At 40.7% G+C, this 22,281-nt stretch overlaps 1 protein-coding gene across 1 annotated transcript in view; it reads left to right on the top strand.

The window, feature by feature from the left end:
- Nucleotides 1-288: 288 nt before the first annotated feature.
- SMPD3 (sphingomyelin phosphodiesterase 3) overlaps nucleotides 289-22,281 on the top strand; it is a 33,143-nt gene continuing 11,150 nt past the window's right edge. Inside the window, exons 1-3 of the mRNA XM_066327823.1 lie at nucleotides 289-1,908; nucleotides 13,826-13,901; nucleotides 20,323-20,478. Of these exons, the coding sequence (XP_066183920.1) occupies nucleotides 577-1,908; nucleotides 13,826-13,901; nucleotides 20,323-20,478 (1,564 nt within the window). The 5' untranslated portion in view covers nucleotides 289-576. The remainder of the gene's footprint in view (nucleotides 1,909-13,825; nucleotides 13,902-20,322; nucleotides 20,479-22,281) is intronic.

Here is a 22,281-nt window from a genome sequence, read left to right as displayed (position 1 = left end):
GCCTTTGGCAATCAGTAAATGCCAGACATTTGTTATTTGGCACTTGACTTGTCCCTTATTTCTTTGAACTCAAACATGTTGCATAAGACTGGTAATGTTATGCTAAGCTAATAATTGAAACAAAGAAAAAACCCCCAAATCCTCCTTTGATCCAAACTTTCCAATTTCCATCTAAATACACTATATGTAATAAGCCTGTAATTGTTGAGAGAAAAACTCCATCTGTTTTAAACTTCCAATATGTGTTACTTAAACTTTCATTATTTTTTGTCTTTTGTTTCTGCAGATTTCTGTTTTACCTCTGGAGAGTTTCATTATGGCAGCCCCCAGTGAACAATGACATCCTCTGACAAATACAGATGCCAAAAAGCCAGACGAAAACAGTGGCCTTGTCTCGTTTTTACTCCAACACAGTGAAATGGTGCTCTTAAAGTTTTGTTACTGACTCTCACTGGGAAAAAACCAAACTTCTGACCGGACCTTTTTTTCCCCCAGCCCTCTCCCAGTGTTCTTATGGATGCTTGACACAGTGACATCATGTAGTAGGCCCTGAAGTGTTGTCATAATTGAGTTGCAATGGTTTTATACACTTCTCCATTTCCCAACAGCTTTCTGTCAGTTCTGCATTCTTTTTCCTGGGGCCTGATTTTCCCATGTTACTGGCTAGCAGACAGGCTCGTGGGCTCTTTTGTTCCAACCACCTATGAAAAACGTCAAAGAGCAGATGACCCATGCTATTTTCATGCACTCTGCATCATTATCACCACTCCCATCTACCTGGCACTCTTGGTGGCCTCTCTTCCTTTTGCTCTGATTGGCTTCTTGCTCTGGTCCCCACTGCAGTCAGCCAGAAGGCCCTATATCTACTCCAGGCTGAAAGACAAGAACCATGCCAATGGAGCCACCCTGCTCACTGAATGGAAGGCTGCAGGGAGTGGGAAAAGCTTCTGCTTTGGCAGTGCCAACGTTTGCCTCCTGCCTGATTCTCTGGCAAGATTTAATAATGTTTTCAATACCCAGGCCAGGGCTAAAGAGATTGGCCGGAGGATCCGAAATGGGGCGAGCAGGCCACAGATTAAAATATACATAGATTCTCCTACCAACACTTCCATCAGTGCAGCGAGTTTCAGCAGCCTGGTCTCCCCCCAGGCTGGAGATAACCGTACTGTTAATGCTGGCATCAAAAGGACAACATCAATGGAGTACAAAGGAGACAATTGTGGCTCAAACAACGGCGAGGAGAGCAGAGAAGATAAAGGTGGAAGTGGAGAGCCACACGAGGGAGAAGAAAACACTTGCATTGTCCCTATCAATGGAGAGGAGAATGGCCACATGTCAGACACAGAAACAGACACCGTCAATGGCCAGGCTCGTGCCAGTGGCCCAGCAGAGCCCTCACTGGAAGGTGATGCAGAGATCTCAAAAACACCAAACCACAAACAGAAGGAAGGAGATTCTGGGAGTTTAGACAGCTGTTCTGCCTCACGAGAGTCCCTAGTGAAAGTCCGTGTTGGAGATGGTACAGTGGACCAAAGCACTGTCAACAACAAGCTGCTCTATAAAGCTTCAATCATGAAGAAGACTTCAGTGCGGAAAAAGAAACACACAGATGAGACCTTTGACCATGAGATCTCTGCTTTCTTCCCTGCCAACCTGGACTTTCTGTGCTTGCAGGAAGTGTTTGACAAAAGAGCTGCGGAGAAATTGAAAGAGCAGCTCCATCACTATTTTGAATACATCGTCTATGATGTTGGGGTCTACAGCTGCAATGGCTGCTGTAGCTTTAAGTTTGTGAACAGTGGTCTACTTTTTGCCAGCCGCTATCCTGTTATGGATGCTGCCTATCACTGTTACCCCAATGGAAGAGGAATGGACTCCTTGGCTTCCAAGGGAGCCTTGTTTCTCAAGGTAAGAGCCTTTTTGAAGCTCTAAGTATTGACTCTGTATATGTGGCAAGTTATAAAGTTACATTATTTTCTCATTCCTTTAGACCTCAACAGAGGCAATATTCAGATTTAGATTTCCTGATATAACCTAATGGGTTGTAGATATAATCTTTATGGGATCTGAATACCATGTTTAAATGATAGATGTGTCTGGAATAATGAGATACTTTTGGAGGTAGAACTCAAGTACAATTTCAAGACTCAAAATTTGAACTGGTTTTCATGATATTTTAGTTTCTTTCTTTACATAAATCTCTGTAATAAAATGCATAAATTCTGAGCTTCATGAGTGCAATACAACGGGCATTACTGTTGGAAACCAGCTTGTGCTCGTTGTGTGTTTGTCTGGCAATCAAAATACAATCAAAAGTCTAAATGTCAGTATAATAAAACTGAAAGAATTGCAGTGAAATATATGGCTACTCTGCTCTCTTGCTTGCAAAAGAATTAGTAAAGAGAGATATGAAGAAGAATAAACAAGACAAACGTGCCTGAGACACTGGGGAACGCAGAGCTTTTTTGAGTTATTAACATAGTTTACTTAAATTAATGAATGGTAGAGAGAACAGGAAGCCTGGGGTTATATGTCTGTAAAGCATGAAAAGCAGGAATGAAAGTCTGCATGCAGTGATTTGATTTTCCAAGACCTAGTGGCTGCTCATGCTTGATTCTTGGGAGTACCTGACTGTGCTCTTTCGAAAGTGGATTCTTCTAATTTGTGATTAATCAAGAACCAAAACTGTTTGCCAAGTCTGTAGACCCATATCTAGAAAGATCTGAAAATGCCCAGAATACCAAATTTCAGATTTTGTGATTTAGTCACAGTTCGGGATGGGTTTCACTGACTAAATCCTGAACTTCTTTTCTAATATTGGCAAAGTACATCAGATGCTCAAATTATATGCACTTTCTAGTCACAAGTCGTCAACAAGAGCCATTAAATATATAGATGTGGATAAGGATCAGTGAGAGTCTTTGTACTCTTTGTAGTTTCTAACCAAAGCAAAAACTTTTGGTACTGTGACTTATCTAAAAGAACTCCCAAATATTAGATTTTTGGTTCTGATAGTAGTTCAGTATTTCATGTACATTGACACAAACAAAAGCCAATCCCTATTTGAATGCAGGTTTCCAAAAACTGGGTCTAAGCTCTCTATGTTGCACTCTTACGTGTTTATAAACAGCAATAATTTATTTTTTATCACAAATCGCTGCAAACAAAAAATGAACATAGATCTTGTGCAGTATAAATATTTCTGGGGTCACAAAGACTACCCTTGAACATATGCATATATTGGGGATTAAGAGATTAAAACCAATCTGTTTTTTAACTGCCCATTGCTGAGTCATTGATTTGCCACCCTGCTAGGCAGGCTACAGTGTCTCCATTTCTCTTGCAGAAAATTAAGCCTCTTTTCAAGATTCCACTGGGATGATGAACTTAATTATGGATCCAAGTTGTTAAATAATGTTACAGTTGAGCAGGGAATAGAGGCCAATTATTATGAAGTTCCAAAGATGACTCCATTCTTTTGAATGTAACAGAATTCTGCCCAGCCGTAAGACTGTTTCTCCTCCTGTCTGTGTCATTCTGATAAACTTTTCTTCATACTTAAAATATTTTTCATTCTGAGTTAAGTCAATCTTAACATGAATTTACTTTCTTTCTTAATTGTACATTAAATGACCAATTGCACATAGGTAGTTTCTTTGATGACAGCAACAACATCAAGTAAGAATAATTATTTAATTTTGTCTTTGAAATAAAGTAGGTTTAGAGGTTGTTCTTCTTGATGTGGTGCTTAGTCAGCAACTGGGTGGGTGTGGACTCCAGAGACAAAAACTACACACAGTAAGTAAAAGCCTGGTTTGTGTTTGAAGTCTGTAAGGATCAGTGCAGTAGCTTCAGAAGCCTGGAGCTGTTACACTGGGGCAGCAGGAAGCTAGCAGAGGGGGTCAGAGCTCTGAGTGGCTCTTAGGTGTTGTCCTGGACAGCATTCTGCCATCCCAATGGACAGCTTATCCCCCTGCTTCCAGGTGGGACTTTTACTGGCCTTTACAGGGTTTTGAATGCCTATAATACCAGCCAGTCCTACATCGGAGTTTCTCTGGTTTTAAAGAAAGCAAGAGCCTTGCAGAACAAGAGTGTCCTAATTGCTTCCCACTCTGTAGGAGAATGGAGTTGAGCCTCTGTCCTATGCAAACCCTGGGTTTTTAACTTCCTGCCTCCTGTGGAATGCAGTTTTCCCATTTCTGAAGTAGAAAAGGCATCAATTGAGTCTTGTTTGGGAAGGATACTTGTGAAGACTGCTCCCCTTGCACAGCTTCCATCTCTGAGTAAAGGAGCAGTTGCTCTCTGTGTTGGTTAAAAGCCAAAAGTTGTGCAAAGCAATTGAGGAGAGAAGGGTCATATGTTTTGAAAATATGGATAAAGCCATATTAGTTAAAGCCAAGTTAATGTTTCCACTCATGAGAAGGAAGAAGCCTTTATTCCAATTATCCTGAACCTTAAGAAACACCCAACATCTTAATTCAGAAGAACGTTCAGAGAAAGAATCTGATTGTTGTTGAATGATTGTCTCCTTACTACAAATAGATCTGTTAGAGAGATAAATTAAAGGATTCAGAACTAAATATTTAAAGAAAGTTGAAATAATTTGCAAATGACAAAACTGTGTTGGGGTACTCTGACACAAAACAGATCCCTACTGCCCTGGTACAAGTGTTTTGCACATTTTTTTCATTTTAGAATAGGTTCTAAATAATAACTGATTTTCCATTGAATAAGAATATTCAATTTCCAGTGAATAAGAAATGATTTTCCATTGCCCTCATCTTCCCTACCCTGTCTTCACTATCTAGATTGTAAAGTTCAGGTAGAGATTTGGAAGGATTTGAGAGATTTGCTTAGTCATACGAAACTATTTTACCTGAGAGACTTAGAGAGCTCAAGGATTATTATTAGTAGCTGTAATAACAATCAGCTCTTACCTACTGCTTTTCATTCCTATGTCTCAGGGTGCATAATGAAGAAAGGTCAATATCTGCTTAACAGAAGGAGAAACTAAAGTACAGGAAGGTAAAGTGGCTTAACACCTAGGGTGTCACAAACAAGGATCCAAGTTGGAAGTAAATTACAGAGGCTTTTAGTGCAGTTTCATGCTACCTAACAGTTATCTGAAGACCCATACAAAGGAAGTCTGCCTCTGTTCTCCTCCTAAGGATGTCTGCCACAAAAGGTGCCACTGCTGGTGTTTTCCTGACAGAGTTCAGACTGGTTTTTCCATCTATAGTGGCTGATGCTTCCAGGTAAGGATGAAGACATGAGGATGATGTAGAGCCATTGTGTGTAGTCCACTTTCTTCAAAGCTGGAGGACTGATTTGCATTTGGAACTCTTCAAACTTTACTAGTGTTTTTGTCTCCAATCTGAGGGTCTCATTGGGATGAAAGAAAAACACGGTCACAGAAAAAAATTAGAATATATGAAGGGGGAAAATGTCACATCCAAGTGATAGTTTCATGTCTGAAGTGTTAAACCATTGTTCCTAGTTGCCACTAAAGACTCGGAGGAGAAGTTAGCAAGTACATAAATCAGCCAATCCATTTTCATACTTTGACAGTCCAGGCCCTTGGGAGACTCTGCCATGACTCTGTTCTAGTGTGGCATTTCACATTAATTTAAAATGCTGAAGAGAAGAGCCCTTGAGTCACTTTGTAGGTTTTATAACTCCCATTGTCTCTGCTGCTGCTCAGCTGCAGATAGAGGTGGGAAGTGGGCCTGGCACAGCCACTGTGCTGGTGACTGGCACTGAAAAGCTTGGACAGCTCTGTCTGGAACGTGGTGCAGATTGCAGTGGTCTCAGCTCCTCTGCAGCTGCAGGTTTGACACACACCTAATGTTAATGCCCTGTAGTTTTGATGGATTTAAAGGGAGTTATAAAATACACACTCTTTTCAGAAACTGGGTGTTGATTTTACAAATCAGCATTGTCAAATCAAGATTAAAAGGTGTTAATGAGTGCTGAGCAGAAATTGTGTAATGCATTTCCTGTCTGTAATTTACTAGAAGGTTTCAAAATGTTGACATCCCTCTTTAGACAGAAGATCTAGTGTGGAGCCTTAGTTATGCTGTGCCAGGGATGCTGTGCAACTTTTGGACAGTAGTGCAACAGAAATGGAAAGCAACCTTAACCTGACCTGGTGAATTTGACCGTATTTTCCCAGGTGTAGCAATTTAATAAAAACTCACTTTTGCTGACAAATTTCACCTCTCCTATCCTTAAATTGTAATAGTCGTAACAGTAAGGTAAATCTAAGCTATCCAAGAGATGTAGATGCGCAGTCAGAGTAGGGAGGTGAGACAAAGAGGCATCATTCTCAAAATGGCTTTTGGCTGTGAGAGAGGTTTGGGAGGCTTCTTCCTCCCAATGGAACTGGGAGATACAGAAGTATGGTGTGCAGAAGGCTGTTCTTCCTACTGTTCCTGCTAGGAAACTATTCTGGGTTCTGGCATCTGCCAAGAGAGCCTATTTTAGCAAAAATAAGAATTTTAAGTTAACACACAGTATGTGAACATAATGCAAAAACTATATTCTGATGTGGGAAGTTTGAACAGTTAATATTCTTCAAAATCAAAAGGGAAAAGAATGTCTTGTGGATTTTGCTAAATTTCTGGAAGAACTTGTGCTTAATTAATATTAATTCCTAAGGTTATTAACAGATTTACTTTTCAAATTCTCTGAAAATGAAGGCTGTTCTCAGGGAGTACAGTAATTGTGCAGAAAACATGTTATTATTCATTGCTTAAAGGAAACCTAGCAACCTTTGCTTTGTGTGCAAAGCTCAACTTGTTTTCCAAAGAGCTGATATGGTGGTAACAGATGGTAGAAGGAGCAGCAGCTCTGATTGCAAAACTGTTTCAAAGCACAATTTTTACTGTTTTATCCTCTCAAGGAGCCTGCTTTGTGTGAGAAAATGAGGGTTCCCTAAATTAACGTCTGCGATTCTCCTTTTTGATATTTCTGATGCAGATGCATTTTGCTTGGGTAATTTCAGCTGCCTTTGCTGTCCCAAGCCAGCTCATGGCGCTGAGCCTAGGAGTGAAAGGGCAGCTGCTGCAGTTCCAGGCTGGGTTGAGGGGAAGATTTTGGATCTCAGGAGTGCATAGAAAAGGGGAATGTCTGCCTTCTGACCCCAGCAAAAAAACACCTGGAGTTTTCAGTGGTTAGATTTTCTTGTCCTTGATCAATTGTCCAGTACCTACAGTTATCCCAATATATGTAAAAGAAATGTCTAGTGCTGCTTATGAATTTGTTTAGATGACTCTCAAGCTGTGCCATTTAAGGCAGAAGGGTAACCTAAACATTTTCCACATGCTGAGTTTCTGCTGTAAAATGTTAATGCAGGAATTGGATAGAGTCCAATAAACGGAGAGTTTTTAAAAAAAGAACAAAAAGACTCTACCATGGCACTGTACCATGTTCCTTCACTTTGATATTATTAATGTTATTAATCACGATCCTTTTCCCCCTCATTAATGGGGATAAATAAAAACTGTTGTGAACAATGAAATACAGATTTGAGAAAATGTGAGTTGTGGGGCTTTATCCTTTTCAGAAGAGGAAGAGCCCTTCATTAGTGGTAGCAATTTACAGCCACTTTCCCTCACATATAAGCTTAATGAAGCTTTGCCAAATAAAAAATTCTCTGAGTTCATGGAACAGTAATTGTTGCATGTGGCAGGTGGGAAAAAATAGGATTCTGAAATAATCAAGTGCAAATGTAACTGGAAAAAATTGCAGAGCACCTCACTGTTTTGAGCTGACTTCTATAACATTTTAAACTTTTTTAATATACTTAAATAACATGTTAATAATAATAATAAATTAGGGATTTAACTAATGTGTCTTCTTTAGAAGCCACTACATATTTCTGAATGCAAAAGGCAGAGCTGTTTAAGGACTGAAAATGAGATGGATTTTTTTTGCCCCATGTCTAAGCTAACCAAAAATACATCTTTCTTGGGAGTTATGACTAATCCAAGTCATCTCTGTGGGACAGAAATGTTTGAAGTGGGAATGGGAGTAGCTGCAAGTTCTCTTTGGCATCTTCTGTTAACAGTAGCAGGAATGAGGATTTGGGCACACAGTTTGGCTGTTCCAGTTAGGTGCTTAGTGCTGACTCTCCTGCTTGTATTGGAAATCTGCTGAAATGGGAAAAACGTCCAGGAGTGGGTGATACAATTTGGAAGATTATAGAAATGTTGTACTGGAAAGAAAACAAATTGTATTTTCCATTTCTTTCTTTTCCCTTCCTCACTGTTAACTCATTATAATTGCAGTGGATTACATAATGACATTCCCACTGCAGTGGAAATAGGGAGGTACAGAGTTGTACCCAGCACAACTCAGAGCATCACTCCTTGTGCATGTACACTTGCTTTCTCCACAGTAATTCAGTTGAATCTCAGGCTCTCTCTAAGGGAGCTTCCCTTGAACTTAAACAATATTGGCTACATATGGTAAGATGAATATTTCTGTAGGAGTAAGTCACTGTCACATTGACTGTAAATTCTATTTCTGTGCCCTGCATTTACTCTCTGTCAGAGGTGTTTTATTTCTCACAAAAAGAGTTACTCAAGGCCCCTGTGCAGATGATGTTCTTTACAAATGCCATGTTTCATACTTTTGTTTTTAGGGACAGAGTTGGTTTTGGTTTGGTTTGGTTTTTGTTATTTTGTTTGGTTGTTGTTTTTTTTTTTGTTTTGTTTTGTTTTGTTTTTTTTTTTTCCCAGAGCAAAGGTACTTTCAGCCTGGTTAGTTTTTCTTCATAATATGACCATCATTAGTGTGGCTTCTGTCATGACTGTGAATTCATTCCCTGTAGAGCTCTTAGAGCTCTGTACTTTGGTGAATTCTCCTCTTCAGAAGAGCAATGCAGGGAGCAGTACTGTGATTCACATTTATTTCAGTGGCAAAACTGACACCTCCATGGTCACCTAAGTGGATGAAATGGATGGGTTTGCTCATTTACAGCCCAAGATGTGATTAAACTATACTGACTGAAGCTGGAGTTAACTGTGGAGATCCCAATTTACCTGAAGGAGTTTTAGTGTTACAGGCAGGTTATTTACCTTTCCCAGCTCTGATTTTATAGGCTGCATGGAGATACTGGGGTGACAGACCTTGTGAAGAACTTTTACCTTGAATATGCCAAAATTTTAGCTCTCATCTGGTTTACATTTGCTTCCCCTGAAAGGAGGGGTAATGGCATATTCTTGGACTTGTATGTAAATAACTGCTTTGTTTTGGAGGGTACACATTTAAGGAATTATTTTATTTGTGGTATTTTTGAATGGCTCCCTCCCGGGAGTGTGAAGCTTCTCGGAAATATCACTAAAGATTAAGTTCTCCTCATAACAAATGTTTTGGTTTTGTGTACATATTATTTGTCAGTATTTGAGACTCTAGATTAGTTCTTTAATCAAGTGAGGTTTCTCATGCACAATTCAAACTTTTAGTCATTAAATAGCATTTCCTTCAAAACACTTGATGATTTACTTACACAGCAATGACCTGTCTGAAGCTGTTTTTCAAGGTGGTAAAGAAATACCCTAGCCCTGAAGCAGCGTTCTCATGGGTTTTGTTTAAGTATCTGTTGATGATTTTCTTGACATCCAGATGTGATAGAATTGTTTTGCACTGCTGGAACAGATGTGTGTAAATATAAATTCTTAAGAGACAAGGTATTTTTCAAGTTTGCAGCTTTGTATACTTACTGTGCTAGCAGATGGGAAACATGAGATGTGCAATATTTTCCAGTTAGCCCAGAAAATTCCCATGATAGTAAGCAGTGTGATTAAATTTAAAGTTATTTTCCCTTGCTGTAGCTCTAAAATTTCAGTTCTTGCTACTCATTAGCTTTTTTTTTTCCTGTCAATGAGAATCTTTCTGCCATAACCTTGTTGGCTTCATTTCTTTCATGAGCCATTTATTACCCAATACCAGTCTCAGTGGAGGACAGACCACTCCTCAGTCATGTAGAACAAGCTTTTACAAAACAATTCCAGGAATTCCCCAAGTCTTGCATTGCACAGCACAGTCCCAGCGTGATCTCTCCAACAGATTGTATCAATGTGATGTTGCATTGAGATGAAATATTTTAATAAAAAGTACTTGATGGCAAGTACTTTTGTGTGCTTGACACAGCCAGTACTGGGAAAACAAAAATTCGGAGTGGTCAGTTTTGCACTCATTTGTTTCATTTACAGGTAGGGGACAAATATAAATATGCAGCAGCAGAAACTGGCATTTTGGATTCTAAACACACCCTCAGTAGGATTTCCCCCTTAAGGGAAAAAATCTCTTTCCCATCTGTAATGAGGTTTTTATGCCGCTCTCCCAAGAGCAAACAAAATGTAACGGTCAGTGGTGTAATAAGGATCTGAATCCACTCTTAGCTTCTCAATGTTTGACTAATTTGATTATTGCAAATCTAGTGAGAATTGGAATATATCTTGCATATTTCAGCATAATTGTGAAAAATGCTTATTTTTTATGTGAAAATTGTATAACTGGACACTTTATTAAGCCACAAATAGGTTCTGTCAGTTTTAATTTTAGCTCTAGGTAACGCTAGAGTTTAACAGGCTATCACATACCTTTTTCCTCCTGTGATAATTTGAAAATAAATATTTTACTCATATTTAGATATTGTCTTCCTGTATATTTCCATACACAAAGAGGAATGGTTCATGGCAAAACCAAAACTGTATGAAGATTTTAGGATGCAGTGCCTGAAGTAGGTCCCTGCAGAAGGATGATTCAATAAATGTGTTATTGACACACAGGTACTAAAGTAGAGCAGCTGAGGTGAGTTATAGTCAGGCTTATGGTGACAGAGCTGCTCTGGCTTATTTGTTTATATCCATTTTCTTTGTAATTGTGACTGTAGATGTTTCCTCTGTGTTAAGCAGCTAAAACTATATTTGTGAAGTGCTGGCTTGGTGTGGTGGAAGTGGAGCCTTCCTGCCAAGGTCCACGTTGAGGCTGAGCTGAAGGTTCAGTGTTGTCCTCCTGCCACGTCGCTGCCCCAGCCCAGTCACCAACCAACACAGCCTGGAAAATGCAACAGTCTGAAATAGCTACAGGACTTGGCCACACTAAGGAATGTTTTTATGTAGAATTATAGGGCTTGTAGTATTTCAGAGGTCAAGTAGGTTTCCTGTCTGCACAACCCACAGTCCTTGTCCATCTGTGAAATACCAAATAGACTGGGTAAACAGATTTTTCTTACTGTTTTACTTCAGATTGTATTTAATACAGTAGTGCCTCTACTGTAGCTGGGAACTGACTAGGAGGGTGCAAAGGTATTGGTTTACTCTCCTAGTAGTTGTCACAAATATTTGCCTCCATTATGATTATACCCCAAATATCCTCAGTTTAATGGTTGCCATCAGTACCGCCTCTCAAAAGAAACTACAAACCCCTAAAAGGCAAAAAAGCTGCTTTTGATGCACTTCCATGCTGGCACTTTCCAAGGAAATTCTAATTATGTTAATGTCTTCAGCTCTTGCTTTTAAGTTTTATTTTTTTTAATTAACTGAGTGTTTCTGAAAGCCCCTCTCCTTTCCCTGTGGGTCTGTTCCAGCAGAGCCCTGGGGCACCATCCCTGTGGACATTTGCTGTGCTCAGCCCCCTCCATACAGCACAGCCAGTCTCCATCCTGGGCCATTTCTTACAATTTTTGAGAGCAAAAGCTCCCAGGTCCATTTCAGCACAGATCTGTGCACACAGGCACACTGAACAATACATATTTATTCATGATTAATAGAAATTAGTATGATCCTATGCACAAGTTGGTTGAGGAGTACAAGGCCTTGTCAGGCACTCCATCTAGGCTGCACAGGAAATTCTAAAGCAAATTTGAGCAGACTATTTTTCTCAATTGAGTTATAATTTATGTTTGGATGTTCAGCTTTTACACTTATATCTTTTATACTTTTGAGTAGAAACAATGGAATGATTCCATCTGCTTTACTCAGTCAGGGGATTATAAGGAGCACATTCCTGCTATAGGACAGAACATTTTATATGCAGTATTTTCCTTCCAGAGTGGTTATGGGGGATGATGTTGAAAGGTGTGCAGACTTGTCCTCTGCTGCAGGAAACTGCACATTTGCAAACAGATGGACACTTTTTATATTTTAGAGGGGCTTTAACAGCATTGAAGAGAAACTCTGATTTTGAATTACTAAGTTTGGGAAATATGATCCACTCACATGCCTGTCCTAGACAGTAGAGGAAATCAAGTGTTTTCCACTTTCTACTGGAATGGCATATGTTGTATAAAAGGGTTGGAGAGAAAGCTCCTTGTGATTCAGCAGTGACACTGAGATGTTCAGGCAGACTGAGGGATGAGAGACAGCTCTGTGCTGTGAAGCTCCTGCAGCAGTCCCTGACTGCCATCCAGCAGACCTGCCCATCCTCTGAGACTGCTGCAATCCTGGGAGGTCAGGACAATCCCCTCCTCTGGGGTTGGATGCACCAGTGACTACCTGTATCTGCCTTGTCTCCCTCTGCCTCCTGAAGCAGGTTAGCTGGATGGGAACAGCAGTAAGAACAGCATCAATATCCATTTGTAAAACTGTCTGAAAAAGTACTGAACAGACTGAGGACAGAATAATGCCAGTTGTTTGTGCCCCTGGCTGGCACAAACCCTCAAAGTTAACCCTCATTGTTAAGCACAAATGACTTCTAAATTCACTTACTGGAAAGCTGCCTTTTCAGTTATAAAATGAATCAGATGGTTCTTGAATAGCTGAAAAACAAGAAAACCAACCAACCTGACAAAATTGTGTCCATATGTAATGGAGCTCTGCTTGTTATTTAGAGGTGTCAGATAAAATTTTAGCCTAGCCTTGTGAAGTAGAGTCATCTGTGGTGGTGTTTTCTGAGCCCTGGGCACAACTTTCCTCTGTGGGCATTTTCTTGAATTCATGCAGTGTTGCCATATAAACTGTCAACAAGAAAACCATACTCTCAAATAAGTTTCTTGCCACAATTCAAAACTTATCCACTTATCATTGGGAATTTTGTTTTGGAGCTAAGTCCTGAACTGCCAAAATTCTCAATAGAGTTGAAAACTTAAACCAGAACTTGATTTTAATTTGCCTGTGTGCCTAGCTGCAAGTACATTTTTAAAGGATTGTAGCTTAAGGTATAGATGAGGAATTAGACTACAGTCCAGCTTCCCTGGAAACCCTCTTCTGTGTGTAAGAACAGGATTCCACATAGTGGATTTTGTCTGCCTGACAAGCATGGGGACTGCTGGTTTGAGCTGAAGGATGCGAACACTGCTGAGGCACACCAAGGCCCCCAAAACCTTTGCACAAGAATGTAAAAAAATCCACCAAAATCTAAAACTTACATGGAGAAAACATAATCAAGTCCAATATTTATTTCATATTTCATCCTTTTCCCTAGACAACCTTGGCATTTTTTCCTTTTACATTCTAGTCATACACAGGTAGCAAAAATTAGGCTGCTGGTAATACTAGTTCTATAAGGCACTTGAGTGGTGGGCCTGAATCATACACAGAAATGGGAGCTGGGACAAGGAACCAGTGGAGCTGTGAAGAACAGGAGAAAGTGACATCTTTTATGTGTTGCAAAATCAAGACACTGAACATGGTAATGAGCAAAGGGTCAGTGTGCTGGCCACAAGCCCCAGCAAGGCCAGTAAGCCTCAGTGGTGGTTTTTTCTGGTTTCAGAATGGAGTTGACTGGAAAAAATGGTAAAAAAGGCTGCACAGATGGGCTTGGAAGTAGAGATGTATGAGCTCTTCCATTAATCATCTTTTTATTTCTTCTCTTCCAGGTGCAAGTGGGAAGTACACCTCAGGACCAAAGAATTGTGGGATACATTTCCTGCACTCACTTGCAAGCTATTGCAGGTACTGTCCTAAGTCCATATATTTGTCACTATTTCCAGGTCTTTGGTGGTATTTTTGTGCACAACATATTATACAGATATATTTCAGTGATAGTTTTCCCCCTCCTGTGTTTCTGACAGTCAGGTACAGCGTGTGACACAAAGAAGGGCAGAGGAGTATCCTCAACCCTTCACATCTTCAGTCTCAGAGTAATTATTATAGGCCACAAACAAAAACTATCCCTTTGGAATTTCTCTTTGCTCCCTCTTAACCAAATACTGGTATTTTAGAAATACATTACTATCATTGCTATTCAACAGCATTCATCAACCCATACTGTGAATATCACCATATAAACAAAAATTTCTTTATAGGTAACTGAGGGATAATCAGAAGATACATGTTGAGATAGTAATTCTAGCTGCTGATTTCTGGTGGAAAAAGCCAAAATTCTCTGGCTTATGACCTGCACATTTCATCCATAAATGACTAGCAAGTTAATATACTCATTGGAAAATTCTCTTCGTGATATGTTTAAAAGCAATTGTGTATTTAGAGTAGGTGTAGTTATAAAAGCCAAATCTCTAGACCTTTAGTTTGAGCATGATCAGCATTTATGTAGCCAAAGGGTTGGATACCCTTCATTTTTTTAACAGGACTGTGATTCCTGTGCTCCTGGCTGCTGAAGCAGGACAGCCCTGTCAGACTGGCTGCTGACAGCCCATGTGCTGGGACCAAGGCAAGCCAGGACTGCACGTGGATGGTGGAGCTGTGAACCCGTGTGGTGCTGCTCCATCCCTGCCTCAGCCACACACGGGCCTGGGAACCAGCTGCCAGCCCCTCAAGTCCATTAGAGACACTGGATGGTTCTAAAAAAGATTAATGAATTTTTCAGCTACTTTTTAACAATGTAACATCCTTCTCTGCTTGTCTATTTTTAACTTATGGTAATGTAAGATTGCTGAGATTTATTGCTGTTCTAGTTTAGTTTAGTTTTTTGGGTTTTGTTTCTAGTTTTCCATCCTGTTACTTTTTATTACTTAGTCATGTATTCTCAGTTAGTCCTTGATAACCACATTGTGAAATCCCTAAAATATTAAAGAGGAAGAGGGGGGAGGGAAGAAGAAAGGGGAAGTAATGTTCTATTTTCAAAATCAACCTAAAGTTTGTTCAAGGGTAAAACACAACCTTTTATTTTCCTGCTTTGTATTTTTAGGCTTATCTGGTTCAAACTACATTCAAATAGAGCAGACAATGATTTCAGAGTCTGTCCCTAGATATATCATATTTGTTTATGTAGTGAAATGGAAAACTAAAGTTCATAAGTTCGGCAGAGCTGTGCTTTCTGATTTGCATCATTTAGTTCATAACATTCATGCATTAAACAAATTATACAAAACCCCAATTTCACAACGTAAAGATGTATATCTCTAAAAATAAGCAGTGTATAAAAGGTCAGCCATTTAAATCATCTTGTCACACTTGGCTGAGTGCAACCTGGTTTCCCTTCTGGGATACATAAACTTACACTAAACAGTTCCGATACTTACATTAGTAAAAAGTTAAATGATCCAACTGCTTATGATCAGGGACCAGCCACTGCTGCTTTTCTCAAGGTATGTGCTGGTTCAGCTCTGTTCTGAGCAATTACTATTTGTTCAGACCTGACCCTCAACTTTTTCAAGAAACTTTAGAATTCACTGTAGGTTTTTGTCTCAGGTCTCTACCTGGTACTGGTTGCTGCTACAAAGAAGTTCTTTATTTCCACTGTGGAAATAGTTGCATTTCAGTGACAAATGAAGGGATCCTTTAATGAGATTTGATGTAATTATTTTCCATGGGGCTGTTAATTTTGCATGGTTCTTTTATGTCTGTTGATTAGTCAGTGATTAATGATCTGGGCAGGTTTTGCTGCCTTGAATCCACCCACATCCCAAGTCCTGTTGAGTCACAGCTCTCAGACACCCCACCAAGCCATCAGTACAGAGTAAGCCTCAAGCTACTCCAGCCCCAGTTCAAGTGATGTAGCCTGCTGGATGCTATCTCATAACCTGTTCACATCTCTGTTCTGCATTTAGTGTGAATGTAGCCACTGGCAGCCCAGCTGCTGGGAACCCACACTTCTCTAGCCCCAGTTTCAGGCTCCAAAGCCTACACAGAGCTGAAGCAGAACTCAGCCATGAGGAAGCTCTCTCAAGTGTTTGAAATTGTGGTGGTGTAATCAGGACTAGCTCGAGTGCTGAGCATCCTTAGGCAGTGATTCCACAGATGTTCCTGAAGAAGAAGAGCCTGTGTATCCACAGCAGGGCAGCCTGTCCTTCCTCCTCCTCTCAGCTGTGCTACCCCAGCTGTCATAGGCTGTGCTGTACTTGGCTGGGAACCCAGAAGAACAAAAGGAGACTTTGTTCCTTTGGGCTTTTAGGTGGTTTGTTCTTATTTTGGTTATTTTATTTCTTCAGTCTACCCTGAATTATGTGTTACAAGTGCAGGGGTCTGCACACAGGTGTGACACAGCCTATCTCACAGCTGAACTGAAGCCTTTGATTTGTGACTTGGAAACAATTTTTCCTTGTGATTAGTCTTTATATCCTACACTTTGCAAGGTTTTTTTTGGTTCTTCTTCCCCAGGTTCCTTGCCAATATATCCCATACTGCACTGCCTCCACTCATTTCCTGTGACTAGGCCTGTGACTTCCCTGTGACTTTGTCCTACAACCATAATGCTCCTTCCAATGCCTTTCAGAACAGGACAGAACAGTCAGTGTACAGTACTTGCCTGAGCTCTAACTGAAGCCAGAGTTTCACTCAAGTGTTTTCCAAGTGGATGAAAAGGGCAAGTATGATTATTTTACAACGAACAAAGGTGAAGTATTTATTTATGCTGGCTGAAGTTTCGCATATTACCCTTTCATCCTTCTACAAAATTTGAGGCTGAAAGGAGCTTTCAGAGAATTTGGAAATGCTGACTGCAGGAACCCGTCACAACACAATTATGTGCATTTTTCCAGGCCAGTTACTGAAAAAAAGAGTGCAGAGCAATTAGCACAAATCTGTATTCTTTGGCTAATCCCTGGAGACAGTCAGATCACTGATTCTATCTGAATGTTTAAGGAGTTGAACCTTTGTTGGGAGTTACTAAATAGTTCTCTTCTGTTAGTATTTACTGAACTGTCTGTTCCCCTGAGTGTGCTGGACACAACTTTGGCTTCTCTTCTGCTCAGGTGTCTGCTGAGTTCACTTATCCTCATCTCCTGAGCTATTGATCATTGGGAGCTGCTGAGACTCAGATCTGAGTAGAAACTTTTGCATGGGGATACCTGCAGTATCTGCTGAGAGCTGCAGTGAGCTGCGTAATTCTAATCTCAGGAAACAATTACATTCCAGTGATTCATTAGAGGGATTCATTAGAAATCCCATCTTGTGTCCTGGAAATGTAGCTGACTACATGCCCCTGCTCCCAGTAGTGCCCTGAAGAGCAATTACTTCTATGACCTCTAGTGGGGATAGTCAGGGATGCTGGGATGTTACAAGTCCACACTTTGCTCAAGGCAGATGGAAGTCATGTTCCCAGAGCTCCAAGGCTGCTGTTTACCTGCCGAGCCCTGAGGTGAAAAGCTGTACAGGGCTGTTAGAAGGGCTCAGCATCCTCAGAGAGAGATATATGTCACTGTGCAGTTAATGCTTTTCCAGTAACAGCAATGCATCTTATCAGACACGTAATTTTGCCTGTGTGTCTTGTTTTTCTCAAGATTTTTCTGTTGGAGAATTTTGCCTTTTTGTGTTTCAGTTAAGTGGGTTTGCTGTATTTTTCTCATTGATCTGGGACAGGTTGGTGCCTGAGTTTTATGCCCATGTGGCAATGGCCCTATTATTTTATTTCTCATTTGGTGAAGCCATGCCAGATGGATAATTCACAGAAAATGAGTAAAAAAATCCTTGGCCATTCAGGAATGTAAGAGTGCATCTTAGAAAATGAAGAAATTTATGTAATTGGGACTTTGTGGGGAATGAGATTTTACTGCATTCTTGTCAACAAGCACCAAGCTTAAAAGTTATCTTATGAGGAAGCAATGGCAGGTCAGGAAATGTACAGCCAAAGGAGATGAGACAGGAGAAGAAGATTCAGATGCTGCAAAAGGAGGACAGTCCATGAATTTGAATGAGCTTCACCAGGAATGAGAAAGCTGGGACAGGTTCAGGAGAAAACTCTAGTCCAAGTGTAAATAGTGATGGGAGGGTGCAGGGAACACATGGAGGCAGCCTCTCCTCACTGGAGTCCAGTAATGGGACCAGAGGCACTGGGCACAAACTGAAATGCCATTTAAACACAGGAAAAAGGGTTTTATTGCAAGAACGACAAAGCACCGGAACAGGCTACCCAGAGGTTATGGAGTCTGCAAGTATGGAGATTTTCAAAACCTGACTGGACATGGTCCTGAACAACCTGCTGTAGGTGACCCCTGCTTGGGCAGAAGGGTTGGAGTGGATGATCTGCAGAGGTCCCTTTCACAAGCTCATGCATTCCATGAATCTGTGATTTTGCCCCTATCTTAATCTAAGCAGGATGGATCTGTTGTCACGCACACCTTTTGTGGTGAGTGTCACCTGCTCCAGGCTCTATTTATTCCACGTGACCTATTTCCTGTGCTTTTGTGTAGCTCCATCTTCACTGTGGGGCTTTCTTGTGCTGTCATAGCAGGGGCTTTCCCAAGAGTACTTTGTGTCAAGCTGTGTGAGGAGGGTACAATGGAAACCTGGGGTACAAGTAACTAGAAACTGTGGGTTAGGGAATAGATCTGGGAAGCACATCTGATTTTATATTATGGCCCAGCTGGTAAAGCTTGTTAGGAGTAACACAAACAGAAGAAAAAGATCAGATATTTTGCTGTTGGAATTACCAGCCTGAAGAGGTGAGTCAATGTCAGAACCTACTTAAAACCCTCTTTCCCTAGTCATGGTCTTTTTAATATTTCTTTTAATTATTTAGTGCCATATCAAATAATCCTTGGTTGAACATTTCTGATTCTGTTTGTATTTAACTGTTGCTTTAACACCTCCCTGCTCACCCCTGCCCTGAGATGATGTTGAAATTCCAGCTTTTCTCGGGGTAATAGTGGTGGGAAGGTGAAGCCCTCATGGCCAGAGCCTGTGTGCTAGTGCAGTGACAATGCTAATGCTGCAGAGCTCACTTTTAAAGAGTCTCTAAAGAGTGCTGGTGACAGCTGCAGTTGAGATGAGTGATTAATAAACTGTGAGGGTGCAGACTTAAATATTCACCATCTCCACAGTGGCCTCTGAAAGCAGCTCTGGACGTACATAAGTAAACAGGCTTTACAAAAGTAGTCAATTATGTCAAAGTAAAATTCTACTCAGGCTAAATAATTTTGGGCTTGCTGCTTTTCCTTCTGATTCTGGTATTTGAAAAGAAATCTTTTATTTGAAGAAAAATATTGTTGTTCTGACTTGACATACTTTTAGAAGTTTGAAACAAGCAGAATTATAGCTGTTGACTCTAGGGACAGTGAAAAAAATACAGAAGGAAAGACAATGTGGTAAAGAATTGTTTCTAGAATGTATATTTCTGCTCCTCTGTCCACATCAAAATGATTTGCTGTAATCATTGTAAAAGAGAGACAGTAATCATTTCTTGTTAGACTTCATGTCACCTAATGTGCTCAAAGTTAAGTGTGGTTAGTTGCTGTAATTAAAGAGCTGGTTTGTGTGTCAGTCAGATGGTTCCATTTGGCAACCAATCAATCTCAGCCCTTCCATGTAGAACAGGGCACATCCTGGTGTAGCTCCCCAGAACTGTGAAAAGAATCTGGTTCTTTAATTCTGAATTTCTGCCTACCTAAATCTATTTCCAACATGTACCTCTAAAAAGATGAAAGAATACTTCCAGTTTAGGCATTCTCCTCTTGACCATAAATAGAACCTTTCCTCAGATGGACTACTACAGTAAAAGTAAGCTGAATGTACCATTGATGTATATATATATACCCTTGAAAGCTAAACTTTTCCTTTTTAAAAATTAGAAAGCAAAGCAAGATCAAGTGATTTACCCCAGAACATGGTGTCTAGTTCTGACTGAAGTAGGATTATAACTCTGAGCTCCTGATTATAAATATACTGCATCAGATTCTCCTGTGACAAGAAACATCACTGGTTTGGGTGGTTGTCTGCAGCACAGGGAACTTGTCTTCTCATTTTTTCAAATGTGCCTGGTTCCAGAAGGAGATACTTAAAACCATCAAAAAGTAAGTGTGGTTCCTAATGGAGTTCCTAACTGGCTCAGCACTGTGAGTGCCCTTCTGGCCACACCATTTCTTATCTTGCAGCCTTTTTCTCAGGATGTCTGCCAATGGCTCAGCAACTCCTACATGGCTGAGTAACATCCTAACAGGAGGTCTTACTCCTTCTTTTGTTTGTTTGTTTGCTACAGGAGACACTACTGTTCGATGTGAGCAGCTGGATATGCTTCAAGATTGGCTGTCTGAATTCAGAAAATCTACCTCCTCCTCCAGTACAGCCAATCCAGAGGAGCTGGTGGCTTTTGATGTACTCTGTGGAGATCTCAACTTTGATAACTGCTCCTCTGGTAAGACAAAGTTTGCCTTCTCCTGGTGTGTACCAGTCCTGAAAAGGAATAGGAATGTCCTTGATCCCTGTGGGTTTTAGCAGTATATGACTATATACTAAATTATGAATGGCTTTTGCTAGGAAAAACTTAATTGCTGCAGACACTTCTAAAATAGGTATGAGTTTTAGGTCTGAGCTACTCCCCTTGGCTCATCCCTTGAGCTCTGTGGAATTATTAAGCATGATGGGTTTTAAGGCAAAAAAAGCAATAATTTGTGTCTTGTGGTAGCAATAATGAGGACAGATCCAATGGTTTAGCTTTACTTGAATTAGGTAGACATTTACTATCCAACACTTTTAGTTCCTGATGAGAGACGTGTAGAAAAAGTAGTAAATTCATGCAGTTAAAAATAATTTGGTAGTACATATGTACAGACATAGGAGATAATGCTGCAGAGAGAATTCAACATTGCTGGATCAGTCTTAGAAAAAAATTAACTCATGCTATGTACTTTTGGGTTTTTTTATTTTAAGAAATTTGTTTTTTTTCTTTTAATTGGATGCTGAGGGTACTAGGAAAAGAACTCCACAAAACCATAATTAATGGGTGGGTGAGTTCACAGAGATGGAAGCTTTTTCCAAAATGAATATTATGCTATGTAACAGTTAAATTGCCAATGAGGAGTGCAGAGTTGTGTCTGTGTATCCTGTGTGCCTCCCTGCTCTGTCCAGCTCAGGCACCCAGCAGAGCTCCCGGCTGGGCTGGAGCTGCACATGGCTGTGAGGGGCCACAGCTGAAATGCTGCCGCAGGGAGCAGGGGGCAGGTACAGGGCGGGGGCTCATCGCAGGGACACTGCCCAGGGGAGCTCAGACTGCAGCTGCCAAAGTGGGATTCAGCAACTCAGATCAGGCTTTGTGGATGAAAGGTGAATTTGGCAGCAGCACCCAGTGGATTCTGTAGTCTTTATAAGAAGTCTCAGGTAACTGAGATAGGGGGCAACAACTGTACTAGAAGCAATTTTAACAAAAAGCACTGCCTGATCTAAAAACCTCCAAACTGTTACCTCTATTCTCATTACTTGTCAGTCAATCAGACACTTGAAATGGAGGATTTTAGCAAAGTTAGGTAGAAAAGACCACCAGCCCAAAGCCCAGCCCTTCTCTCAGTCGCTTCCAGCTCATATGTACAAACAGTAAATCCATCACAACTCAGGCTCCCAAGTGAACTCGGAATGGTTTGAGTGCTGGCCCCTGCTCTGGCTGGTGGAGAGGAGCAGTAAGTGGCAGTGGCTACAGAATGCTGTAGTCAGGCAAACACATCTTAGGGTGAAGAATAATGCAGCAGTGGTAGTGAGTTTTTGAGGGAACACAGGAAGGAAATGGTCAATAACAGCTCTTCAGCTGCCCGAGCTGCCACACAGCCGAGGAGGCTGCAGCAGTGCCAGGCAAGGGAGGCAGAAGCTGGGGACACAAATAGAAAAACATCTGCTGTGATTTGGCCATTTCACTTACACTGTTGTTGGCTGGATGGAGTGGCCTGGAGGCAAAGGTGTCCATCAAGGAAACAAACAAGCTGCTGCAAACTAAATGGGAGGCTGCCCAGTCAGATCACAAATGGAGAGTGAATGAGCTCTGCAGCACGAGGAGAGGGAGATGGGAGTGAGGCTGTGAGGCAGAACATATGGTCAGGACTCTCCACCTGGGAAGTGTTGGCACTCTACCCAAGATCTTGCACAAGAAGCACAGAGCATAATTAATGCAATTCTGAGCTGTCTTTTTAATGAAAAGGTAAAAATAACAATTTGCTTTTGCAAATAATAG

The sequence above is a fragment of the Sylvia atricapilla genome, chromosome 12, assembly GCF_009819655.1.
Source record: "Sylvia atricapilla isolate bSylAtr1 chromosome 12, bSylAtr1.pri, whole genome shotgun sequence".
Lineage (NCBI taxonomy): Eukaryota > Metazoa > Chordata > Aves > Passeriformes > Sylviidae > Sylvia > Sylvia atricapilla.
This window is presented reverse-complemented; position numbering and strand designations above follow the sequence as displayed.